Genomic DNA, 12,863 nt, shown 5'->3' with positions numbered 1-12,863 from the left:
TGTTGTCCATGAAGACGAATGCCTCACCAATATGCTGCCGGTATGGTTGCACTATCGGTCGGAGGATAGCATTCATGTATCGTACATCTGTTACGGCACCTTCCATGACCACTAATGGCATAATTCAGCCCCACACAATGCCATCCCAAAACAGCAGGGAATCTCCACCTTAACTGCATTTGCTGGACAGTGTGTAAAATGCATTCAGCTTGACTGGGTTGCCTCCAAACATGGCTCTGACAATTGTCTGGTTGAACGTATATGTGACACTTATTGGTGAAGAGAAGGTGATGCCAGCAAAGATGGACCTCACCATGGACGTCGGGAATGAAGTTGCGCATCATGCAGCCTATTGCACACAGTTCAAGTCGTAACATGACGTTCTGTGGCTGCATGAAAGGCATTATTCAACATGGTGGCATTGCTGTCAGGGTTCCTCCGAGCCATGATCCATTGGTAGCGGTCATCCACTGCAGTAGTAGCCCTTGGGCGGCCTGAGTGAGGCGTTCCATCGACAGTTCCTGTCCCCATGTCCGAACAACACCGCTTTGGTTTCCCTCTGAGACGCCTGGCACTTCCCTTGTTGAGAGACTTTCCTGGCACAAAGTAACAATGCGAACACGATCGAACTGCGGTATTGACTGTCTAGGCATGGTTAAACTAAAGACAACACGAGCCGTGTACCTCCTTCCTGGTGGAATGACTGGAACTGATCGGCTGTTGGGCTCCCTCTGTCTGAGGCGCTCTTGATGCATGGTTGTTTACATCTTTGGGTGGGTTTAGTGACATCTCTGATCAGTCAAAGGGAATGTGTCTGTGATACAATACCCACAGTCAGGGTCTATCTTCAGTAGTTCTGGGAACTGGGTTGATGTAGAACTTCTTTTGATGTGTATATATTGCTGAAGTTGTGTTGTAAAACTGACATAGGTATCAATATAATTAATGATCATAGGTATCACCGTGTTAAAATATGATACTAGGGAAAAATTAAGATACTATGTGCATTGTGTCAACACCTTTCTACAGTTGTAAGAAAGGAAATACGTCTTTACTTCACATTCCATTACACTGGCATGTTTATTAATTTCAGGGCAGTTATATGGTCTAGAAAAATTTTGGGCCTTCCTGAAATATTACAAGCATAGTGCAAATTTGATTGTTAACCCAAAATTGAAAGAACATCTTTCGAAGTTCAAGAGCATTGAGGATTTCAGAGTGGTTGAGGTGAGTTCTGCAATCAAAATTAGTTAACCTGTTAGTGGTACAATGAATGTTTATTTTTAATCGTAGAGTTTCTGTATTTGTGTATAATTTAAAGACAAAATTAGTAAATTTATTGCCAATTTCTTTAAGACCTATCATTCTTTTAGAAAAGAGTGATAAACTTGTAGTACCATACTGATGAAAAGGATTCAGAAAAACCAGCTTGGTATCAATAATTTTTACAAAACTAGTATGAGTCGTCATTGACAGGGACACGAGAGAGAGAAACTTTCTAGCTTTTGGACGGACGGACACACACACACACACACACACACACACACACACACACACACACACACACACACACACAACGTAACTTTGCACCTACATTGTGTCATCAGGACACACTGCCAGGATTGCAGTTCGGCTGGTGGACTGATGGGGGGGGATTGTGTTGGGTGGGTAGTGGGAGAAAGAGGTGAGGAGGAGGAGAGGGGATGGGGGTGGGGGTAGGTAGCTACTAGGTAGTCAGAGGGAGACAGTAGGTGTGCAGGCTTGGAATGCTGAAGGGTGGAGTGGGTGGGGCATGGTCTACATATGTAGCTGGTGAAGTTCAGAGCACATGACATGGGGAAACAATGATTGGGAGGGGGTGACAGGAGGAGCTGTTTGGTAGCGGCTGTACGTTCTGGTAGAACTTTTCCTACTATAATTTTCAGAAAAAAATTGTTGTGGGTTATGCCAAAAAACAAGAGCGAAATATGTACTTAGTGAAGTCCACTACTCCGTCACAACAAATTGTCAGTGTATGTACACAAATGTCTACTTTACACCATTGTGAGCAGGGGGAAATAGTAGTGAAGTTATCTGACTAGACAGCGGGATACATATTTACCTTTAGAGCAGATTAACCAAACTGGCTCTCATAGCTATAGTTTTTCTTTGTACATCTCTCAGTACTGAAAGAGATAGCAGCAGAATTTTGTACAATTCATAAGGTGATGCATAAAAGACAAGAAACACAGTAAAGATGTGAAATGATAGTTTTTGTTTACTTGCGTGATATTTATTTGGACGAAGCTACAAAACTAGTTAACGTAACAGCCAAGTATTGACTGCAGGCTCACTATTGTTCAGTAGAATCATCATATACACTCTCAAGCAGGACACTGTATTATTAAACTGAGAATGGACTGCAATTTGATAAAATTGTAGATGGTGGCAAGTATTTCCACAGAACAGTTCATTATTACCAGTCCCAGATAGATAAAAATAACTTGTGTCCACTCAGGGCATTCGCTGCTTTAAAGATTGAGAACATAAAAGGTGTCATAACAAGTAGACTCCCTAATAGTCTGCTGAAACTTCTATGTTTACATTCAAAGTAGACAGTAAATCCCCTTTTTAGCTAATCTCTGGGGACTTGCGTATTTTTTGCTTAAATGCTGTTCTTAAAAAAGGGCTTAGAACAGTTAAACAGAAGGAGTGAACCAGAATCTGAAGGATACATTTTTAGGTGAAATAAATACTCTCCAACAGGGTAACAAACACTACACTTTTTGAGTCACATGTTCAATAACTAAGTGGTGTGTCAATTTAAGGAAATCATTGAGAAAGAGGTCATTCATCTGTTTTAGCATATTCCTTCACAAAGACCATCACACAACTCATTCAAATTCATCTGTTCTTCAGTGCAAGGATATCATCAGAAAGTGTCCTCAGATGACTCACTCAGTAAAAACATCTGACTACCCATTCTTTAATTAAACCATCACCTTCTACTGCAACCAATGCTGTGTGTCAACTAGCGTCTGAAAAACACTTCAACACAGCCTGTCTGTTAACACACATACTACCATGAGATGTAATGTGATGGTGTGCTTGCTGACAGTCACACTGATGGTGTGCTTGCTGACATACCCTTAGCTCCATTCAGCCCAGTTCACGTTAACAAAAAATTTGGAAATCACATAAAATAATTTGACTGTCTTTTTTACATGTCCTTCGTACAACAATATTTTGAAAAAGTCTAGACTGCTTGTAGATATCCCACATTTCAGTGTAATATGTGACGCGACATGCCTTGAGGATGCCGAATGTTGCGGGTTAGTTTCAAACAGTTAGATTTAAACAGTAGATCAACTATAAATGAAAAGAAAGGTTGTGGGTTTCACAGAATGTGACTGCATTCTTAACCCATTTCAAAACTTAAGAGCTTTCATGAGCCCCAGAAATCTTAAAGTAATACCCTTGGCATTTGGTTTTCATTTCTTTTATTACTGTTATCTTTTTCTCATGTAACTACCTGACAGCAGCCGTTCGTATTTCCTGATATTTGATTCTGCCATCTTTACGGTAAGTAGGAGTGTATCTTTTCCTACATTATAAAACTTATTTATGAAAATTTGTTTTCCTGATGCACCTTCTCTCTGAGTAGCGAGTATGAAGAAAAACGACAGGGAGTGTGGATAGGTGGCTCTCAGTGGCAGTGTGGGTCGGCCATGAGGTGTACCGAGATAGTCAGCGCAGTTGCGATAACACTGTGCCCCAGATGGCGCAGTGGTTAATACACCTGACTAGTAAGCAGAAGATTCCGGGTTAGAATACCGATTTGTTAAACATTTTTGCTCGTCACTGCTGATTCCACATAACTTCCTGATGCAGCTGACATCAGTTATCTCTTTCCTTTCCTTCCTCCCCACCTTCAATTTACGTATATGAGGGTAATCCCAAAAGTAAGGTCTTCTTTTTTTTATATAAGTACAGAACTCTATTTGTGTGGCAGTTGGTAACACTGTTATGAAGAGTGCTTCACGCGCTATGTATAAACATGTACACACTACGCTGAGGCGCTCAGTCTTGGTTTGGCAGCCATTGAGAATAGAGCTCCCGTTGGATGTTAGCGCCAAGTGCGCATTGCGCGCAGTTAGTCAGTTTTTGAACGCAAAGGGCACTGCGCCGATTGAAATCCAATGCCAATTGACGGAAGTGTGTGGTAGTCATGCATGGATGTCAGAAATGTTCATAAGTGGTGTAGAGAGTTGGCAACTGGTCGGACCGAAATTCATGATGAACAAAGAAGCAAGGAGATCATCAATTTCTGAGGAGACAGTGTTGAAGGTTGAGCCACTGGGACTACAATTAACGCTGTCAGGTACTATGAGACTCTGAAAAAACTCAAACGGGCAATTCAGAACTGGAGAAGAGGAATGTTGAGCAAGGGCGTACACATTCTCCATCACAACGCTTGCCCACACATTGCTTGGCAAACCATTGCTCTCCTGCAACAGTTTCAGTGGAACATAATCAACCACCTACCCTATAGTCCTGACTTGGCGCCCAGTGACTATCACTTGTTCCGTAGGTTAAATGAACATTTGGCCAGAAAGCTATTCAGCTCCGACGACGAGGTGAAAGAAGAGGTTCATAACTTTCTGAACAGCATGGCGGCGAGCTGGTATGACATGGGTATACAAAAACTGCCACAGTGTTTACAAAAATGCATCTACAGAAACGGTGATTATGTTGAAAAATAGCTAAATGTTCAAGCTGTAAACTGATGTAAACCATTGTAGAAATAAACAGGTCTGTGTACTTATAAAATAATAGGAGACCTTACTTTTGGGATTACCCTCATAATTCCACATCGTATCCATAGACCCATGACTCGTCACCAGTTACAATTCTCTTAAGGAACATCCTGTTCTCATTTGCATGATCCAAAAGCTCTTCACAGATTGCGAGGTGAACGTCTTTTTGGTCTTGGTCTTGACTCGTGAGCCGTGGGACAACCTTGGTGGCAACATGTCACATTCCAAGACGCTGTGTCAAGATCTCATGACATGATGCAACTGAAATCATTCTTCTGCAGTCTCTCAGTCAGTCAGTATTTGATTGACACACACAGTTTGGTTTATGTTCCAGGCATGAGCATTGTCAGTGGATGTTGAAGGGCATCCTGAACTAGGGTCATCGTTAACTTCCATCCAGCCATTTTGAAACCTTCTGAATTATTTGTAACACTGAGTATGGCTTAAGCACACTAAATACCGTAGGGTTTCTGCGACATTTAATGTGTGTCCGTAAAGGTTTCTTGAGTTTCACACCCTCCTCTCTCTCTCTCTCTCTCTCTCTCTCTCTCTCTCTCTCTCTCACTCTCACACACACACACACACACACACACACACACACACACACACACACACACACACACCTGTGGTAGAATAGCTACAGCTTAAGTTAAAGTAATGTTTGTTATAAAGCAACCTAAAAAAAATACCATAGAGGGCACAGCGGAGGTTCACAGCCATGTGAATTTTTTTTTAATGACATAATGGTCACCTTTGGCCGTAAACTTATTTATATGTAAAACTCACTAATGCAATTTCAGCCACGCTGCCATTATCAGGTGGACAGTGTTTTAAAATGTACTGAAGCACAATTTTGCATATTACACTCTATAATTATGTCAGGATCAAAATTGTAGTAGTGGCTTTTATAAAAAAAAAATGCTCTTACAATCAAAGGTAACAATGTCATTTAAAAAGCAATAATTTAAGGCAGAATGGAGAACGCTTGATAGCAGTGATATGTAGATTTAGATAAATTAACAATTTTTTTTATTTGAGATATTAAATTATGCAATCTGACAAACATCACTTTATATGTAAATAACTTTGTAGGACCTCGAGTTCTAATACGGCTCGAATTTGCCTGTATGCAACCATTCGTGGTGGTATCATTAACAGTCCTACACTGATACATATTGTAGATGAATTATTGAACTATGATCACACAGTGATCATCATAATAGTAATGTAGGTTATGGGTCATCATTTTAATTGCTTTCATTGTGTGTGGGGGGGGGGGGGGGGGAGGTGTTAGAAAATAAGTTTGTAGTTTGTGTTTTAATGAGAGACATCTTGTTTGATGTAGAAATTGGTAGATAACCCATGTATTGAAATTGCTGTATTCATTTAAAGAGCCTTCATATAACATTTTGTTATTCCAGCCTGCAGATCCAAAAGAATTTTTAGGAAGACTGCACATGATCAAGCGTCGAAATAGAAGTGTCTCAGAGAGTTATAGTGTTGAGGTACGGCAGCGGCACCCATTACAACAAAAACGAATACGTCGATTGTCTGGTGGGTCAGGACGTGTACGTGCAGACTCTCTGGGTCCTGTTGGTGCCAGTTCAAACACATCAGGAAGCAGTAATAAGGCACATGTTTCCTTTGACTTTGGTGGTGGCAAGAAGGAAGTCCCTATCAGGGTGGTGAAAGAAGACTGTAGCTCTCACTCAGAGGAGGCCTGAAATCTTGAACTATTGATGAAGAAATGACTGCAGTGTTTTCTCTGCATTTATTTCTTCAACCTCAAAAGTCACGGAGTATGCTGCCCTTCATATTGCCAGACATGAATTTTTAAATGACTAAATATTTATATGTTGAAAAGTGAGCACCTGCCATTTGCTTAGTGGGTTGATCTAAAAGCTCCGTGTCGCAGTGAAGCCAGAGGCAGCATTTTTAGGAACAGGTTTTATTCTTAAAGTCACTTGTGAGATATGCAAGACAGTCATTTCAAAAACTGTTTTTGACAAAATGTTCCCTTACTTTCCTGTGTTCATGTTTTATTGACAGGGAAAAATGCTATATTTTCAGTCAGTGCCTTGCAGTTACCAAGAGAAGAAAAGTCACTTAGCCTCCAACTTGCCACAGATTCTCATACCCGTTCTCTCCTCCCTTGTCATTTCACCCCCCCCCCCCCCCCCCCTTTTTTTCCCCCCTGCAAGTTCCACTAGCATTACGAAGTCAAAAATTGGGTAGGTTTTACAAGTGACAATAGGCATTTTTTAAAGATAAGGTAGTTTTCCCCTTGTGTATTATATACCTTTAATCTATTTACTGCAGTACTGAATAATTTTTATATATTCAGTGCTTATGAGCACTGTTTTACTATCATTTGTGTGAAACTGTACACTTTGTTATTAGAATTAGGAAATATTTTATTGTTTCAAACTCGTTTGTCTTCCGAAAGTGAAAGAGCTGTGAGTGTTCTGTCAGTTGATGCATGCATACTTCTATGTCTGGTATTGAACAGTGTTGTCTAGCACAAAAAAGTTGTACACTTTTATGGAAAGTTGGAAATGCAGATTTTTGCTGAGGAACACTTGATCAGTAGAGACATTTTTGGCCCTGTATGCATTCTGACATTGTTGAACCATCTTAATATTAAAGTGTCACCTTAGTGTCCTTCACTTATTATTTGTGAAAATGCAGTTTGTATCAAGTCATTTTGTTGCTTGCAAATTTTACAGAATTCAGTGTTCTACTTGTCTAGGTGTGTTGTATTTGTTAAACTGCAGAAGATTGATCAGTGTTTTATGACATACACACTCATATCTTTGATTGCAGTAAGCATCAGGTATATGTATTGAGAATTTTGCAAAGAATTTTATGGTTTTATGGGAAGCATTGAGAGAAGGATCTATTTACTTGACAAAATACCTTTCCAGAGATTCCAACAGTTTATATGCAAATGTTTTTTATGTGATCTGAAGTTGCATCAACTTTCAGAACTCGTGTTTAATGGGAGTAAAATATATGGATATTATGTTATTGACCTGAGTAATAATCTTTTTGTTCTTAAGTCGTTTTAAAAAAATAAATAAAACTGTGTGTTTGTTTATTCCAGTTTTGCGAAGAATTGTGTATGGCATGGTTCGTAACATGGTTATTTTGTGGCTTTTTTTGGTCCATGAATAACATCAAATTGGTGTTCTACAGTTTTAATACTGACTGTGACACACTTTTCATAAACAGCGAGACAATATAACGGATAATAAACAAGAACCGTCTTTCTTAATCATACAATATTTCTTTTTGTTAGACGTATGTATGTTTTATTCAGAAAAGTGCTTCTTGTATAACTATTACATTCAGATTACTCTTGGGGGTTTCTGATCCATGCTATAGAATGCAACTGTGAAAGAAGTAAAGTTTGTTGTACTGGTAGATTTTCAGTGTGTTTTATTGTACCCACATTATTATTATTATAATAATAATTATTATTGCTATTATTATTGTTTTGACTGGTAGTTTGGGATTGGGGAAATTCATGTTGTTTGTTGTGTATTTTGTTATGTATTGTTTTTAAGTATTTAGAAAATAATGCATTTAGAATAATGATAGTTTTCATCAAGGTTTTAAATTTATTTGAGATTACTACTCTCGTGTTGAATATTTTTATGTTGATATTCATCAAAATATGAAAGTTACCGTGAAAAGTAAGATAGAATAATACTTGATTTTTGTTTCTTTGACAACTCCTTCTCAATTTCATTGTGCTTGCTTACAAGACAATCTACAAAAAAAGAAAAATTAGGTACTGTATATTACAGCATTTATGATAACTCCATCAAATAACAATTAAGTCTTGTCCAAGCTCAGATGTTAAATGCAATAATAAAGTTTAATAATAGGAATCTTTTCTGCACTTCGTTGGCAGACTCTACATTTAAAATAATAAGGTTATTGCTAGAAGTGGCCCACCAGGAAGAGCAATTTTGATTTTCCTGCATTGTAAATAGTGTAGATGAATTTAGATAACTGGTATGTATGATCAAAAATGTGCCTTTTACCTTTCTGAATTAATGCAGTTAAAATGTAGTGTATGTTTTGCACAAGATTTGCAGATACTTGATCTCAGTATGTATGATAAACTGTTCTAAGCCCAATGATCTGTGCATTTAAATCTGTGTCTATAGTGGTGGGCGAGAGAAATTTAGTGTTCAGCACTTTATTTTGGGTGAACTGCATTTCAGTGATGAACTGTATCAGCGTTTCACATCACTTATTTGTGCAGTAAAAGGTATAGTATTATCACATTAAATTGGTCTGGAAATAGAAGGCAAAAGAAACTGAGACAGGATTTCTGCTATGATATGGTTCCTAGTCACTCTTTGTGGTATTTGTATCTGTTTCGATAGATTTTTGGAGAATCTATGATAACTGCAATGTGAATCAATTATGTTGATTATGGAATAATTTTTAGGGTTCAGGTCTGTGTTGTACTTCTTGATTTGAGTTTTGCTCAGTTGTAATCTCCTAAGAAACTGAAACAGCTTTCTTTTCTAAAGGGTATGTAGATGCATACTACATTTTCACATACTTACTGTTGACTTTTTATTTAAAATAGATTCATAACTTTGTTGGACATACATATCACATGCTGTAATGTAAAAAAGAATTGTTTCAAGCCTAACCTTTAAAAAAATTATGTAGGTATCATTTGGATGTGTGATATTCCATGACTGGGACATAAAAAATATTTTTTTAAAGGCAGAAAATTTTGATAACAAACATTTTGTATTTAGCTTGCTGAGATCAGCGATTCTTGTTGCTCACATTGAATTATGTCCACATTTTTTTGCTATCATATGTATACAGACAAATGATAAACTTAAGATGAGCCATGTGATAATTTAAAGTCGCTTTGTTTTGGTTATTTTTTCAGTTGTACTGAGTAACTGGGATTACATCATTGACTCAAAATATTTCAGAAAGACATGTAATCCTTAGTTGGCTCTTAAATATTGTCAAAGCCGTATGGTAGAGGAAACCACATACGCCAGACTCATATTAAGCATAATTTTGTATACATTTGTAATAAATTTGTAATAGTGCTGATTTTGTGTATGTATATGTGTGTGTTAATATACAGACATCCATATAACATGTCTAAAATTTTGTAAGAACAAAAATAAGTTAAAAATTACATTAAAACTGTAAAAACTAACATTATTTTTTACTTACATTCCAATCGTGAGAAATTCTAGTTGTTGTGTTTATCTTCCAAGTCTGGTTTATTGCAACTCTCCACATTAGAATGGTTGAGTGAAAAAAAGTTTGTCATATGAGAGAGCTGTTACTTCTAAATTATGCGTACAAGGGAAAGTGATTGATTTTTTGAAACTATGTATACGGTGGCTAGGATTACACACTTGCAGCCGTTTGCCATGGTGGGCCGTCATTTACAGGTAATCAACAAAAACTTGTTTCTCGTGGCCCATGAGTGCCTTGAAAATAATATTAATTTTCATATTGGCAGATAAAGCACAGCGGATTAGTTGCATGACTAGTATGCTGAAGATTACGGTTTGTCCCGTCAGTTACTCCTTCCCTGTAACCTCTTGATCAACATGAATGTGATCATTACTTTTTTCAATTAATTGGTCTAAAATACATGTTTTATTTTTAATCTTCTACTGATTTTAATCACAATATTAACTACTCTATTTGCACTCTCTCCTTCCCCCTTCCCTCTCCCTCTCCCCCTCAGACCCTCTCAAGTCCCTCCTCAGCCTCCCCCACCCCTCCCTGCCCCTGTCCACCCCCTCTCCCTGCCCCTGTCCACCCCCTCTCCCTGCCCCTGTCCACCCCCTCTCCCTGCCCCTGTCCACCCCCTCTCCCTGCCCCTGTCCACCCCCTCTCCCTGCCCCTGTCCACCCCCTCTCCCTGCCCCTGTCCACCCCCTCTCCCTGCCCCTGTCCACCCCCTCTCCCTGCCCCTGTCCACCCCCTCTCCCTGCCCCTGTCCACCCCCTCTCCCTGCCCCTGTCCACCCCCTCTCCCTGCCCCTGTCCACCCCCTCTCCCTGCCCCTGTCCACCCCCTCTCCCTGCCCCTGTCCACCCCCTCTCCCTGCCCCTGTCCACCCCCTCTCCCTGCCCCTGTCCACCCCCTCTCCCTGCCCCTGTCCACCCCCTCTCCCTGCCCCTGTCCACCCCCTCTCCCTGCCCCTGTCCACCCCCTCTCCCTGCCCCTGTCCACCCCCTCTCCCTGCCCCTGTCTACCCCCTCTCCCTCTCCCTGCCCCTGTCTACCCCCTCTCCCTCTCCCTGCCCCTGTCTACCCCCTCTCCCTCTCCCTGCCCCTGTCTACCCCCTCTCCCTCTCCCTGCCCCTGTCTACCCCCTCTCCCTCTCCCTGCCCCTGTCTACCCCCTCTCCCTCTCCCTGCCCCTGTCCACCCCCTCTCCCTCTCCCTGCCCCTGTCCACCCCCTCTCCCTCTCCCTGCCCCTGTCCACCCCCTCTCCCTCTCCCTGCCCCTGTCCACCCCCTCTCCCTCTCCCTGCCCCTGTCTACCCCCTCTCCCTCTCCCTGCCCCTGTCCACCCCCTCTCCCTCTCCCTGCCCCTGTCCACCCCCTCTCCCTCTCCCTGCCCCTGTCCACCCCCTCTCCCTCTCCCTGCCCCTGTCCACCCCCCTCTCCCTCTCCCTGCCCCTGTCCACCCCCTCTCCCTCTCCCTGCCCCTGTCCACCCCCTCTCCCTCTCCCTGCCCCTGTCCACCCCCTCTCCCTCTCCCTGCCCCTGTCCACCCCCTCTCCCTCTCCCTGCCCCTGTCCACCCCCTCTCCCTCTCCCTGCCCCTGTCCACCCCCTCTCCCTCTCCCTGCCCCTGTCCACCCCCTCTCCCTCTCCCTGCCCCTGTCCACCCCCTCTCCCTCTCCCTGCCCCTGTCCACCCCCTCTCCCTCTCCCTCTCCCTGGCCCTGTCCACCCCCTCTCCCTCTCCCTGCCCCTGTCCACCCCCTCTCCCTCTCCCTGCCCCTGTCCACCCCCTCTCCCTCTCCCTCCCCCTGTCCACCCCCTCTCCCTCTCCCTCCCCCTGTCCACCCCCTCTCCCTCTCCCTGCCCCTGTCCACCCCCCTCTCCCTCCCTCCCGGCTTTCCCCCTCTACCTCACAGCCCCTGTCCCCTCCCCTGCTGTGCCCCCTCCCTGTTCCTGCACTCCTCCCTCCCATCCCTCTGCCCCCTCCCTCTCCTCCCCCTGCCCTGCCCCCTCCTCCCCCCTCTACCCATTCGTCCCCTCTCTCTCCACCTACCTCTGCTCTCTCCAGCTGCCTCCTATCTCTCCCCTTCTCTCCCCACCCTCCATTGTTCAGAGTTTTTGTCACTGATTTTTATTATTTTTCGTTTATCATAAAATTTAAACTCTCGCAGAAACCAATCCATTGGCTAAAAAGCAAGGCAAATTATCTGTTTATATTGGCTGTCAAGTGGCATAATTTTTTTTCTGTATGAGATATAAACGTAAACTCCACTATGGCCAAAATAAATATTAAGATTCAAACGAAATAAGGTTTTGTAAATAAAATTAATTCAATCTAATGCATAAAAAAATAATGATAGCATTGAATGATATGGACAAAAATATCAAGTGATGGAAAACTGAATTGAAGTACATACATAAAGTAACTTCAATCCCATGGACAGGCCAAATAAACAAAAAACAAGTAAGTATGATAGCAAGTAAAACAGTTAATATGATTATTAAAATGAGGCAAAGTTATATTCAAGCCAATAAATTGAATACAAATTTCAACTGCTACATTTGAAAAGGGTTTTGAGCTTTTTGTTGATTACTTGCAAAAAAGGGGCCGACCGGGATGATTGGCTGGAAATACCAAACAGTAGTATGCTCTCCAAACTCGGTAATGGAAAATTCTGAGTGGAATATAAAAAAATCATATGATGAACAGTGGACAACATGTACACGGCACAAAACTTTCGTCTGCGGTTTAAGCTCCTATATTAAGATACAGTGCTCTCTCTCTCTCTCTCTCTCTCTCTCTCTCTCTCTCTCTCTCTCTCTCTCTCTCTC

At 41.7% G+C, this 12,863-nt stretch overlaps 1 protein-coding gene across 5 annotated transcripts in view; it reads left to right on the top strand.

The window, feature by feature from the left end:
• LOC124805073 (la-related protein 1) overlaps positions 1-10,002 on the top strand; it is a 148,480-nt gene extending 138,478 nt beyond the window's left edge. For all 5 annotated transcript variants that reach the window (XM_047265502.1, XM_047265500.1, XM_047265504.1 and 2 more), the window contains 2 exons: positions 1,094-1,227; positions 6,218-10,002. In XM_047265502.1, the coding sequence (XP_047121458.1) occupies positions 1,094-1,227; positions 6,218-6,520 (437 nt within the window). In that variant the 3' untranslated portion in view covers positions 6,521-10,002. The remainder of the gene's footprint in view (positions 1-1,093; positions 1,228-6,217) is intronic.
• Positions 10,003-12,863: the final 2,861 nt, after the last annotated feature.

This window comes from Schistocerca piceifrons, chromosome 7 (genome assembly GCF_021461385.2).
Source record: "Schistocerca piceifrons isolate TAMUIC-IGC-003096 chromosome 7, iqSchPice1.1, whole genome shotgun sequence".
In the NCBI taxonomy this organism is placed as follows: domain Eukaryota; kingdom Metazoa; phylum Arthropoda; class Insecta; order Orthoptera; family Acrididae; genus Schistocerca; species Schistocerca piceifrons.
The sequence above is the reverse complement of the archived record's forward strand: the minus strand, read 5'-3'. Positions and strand labels throughout refer to the sequence as shown.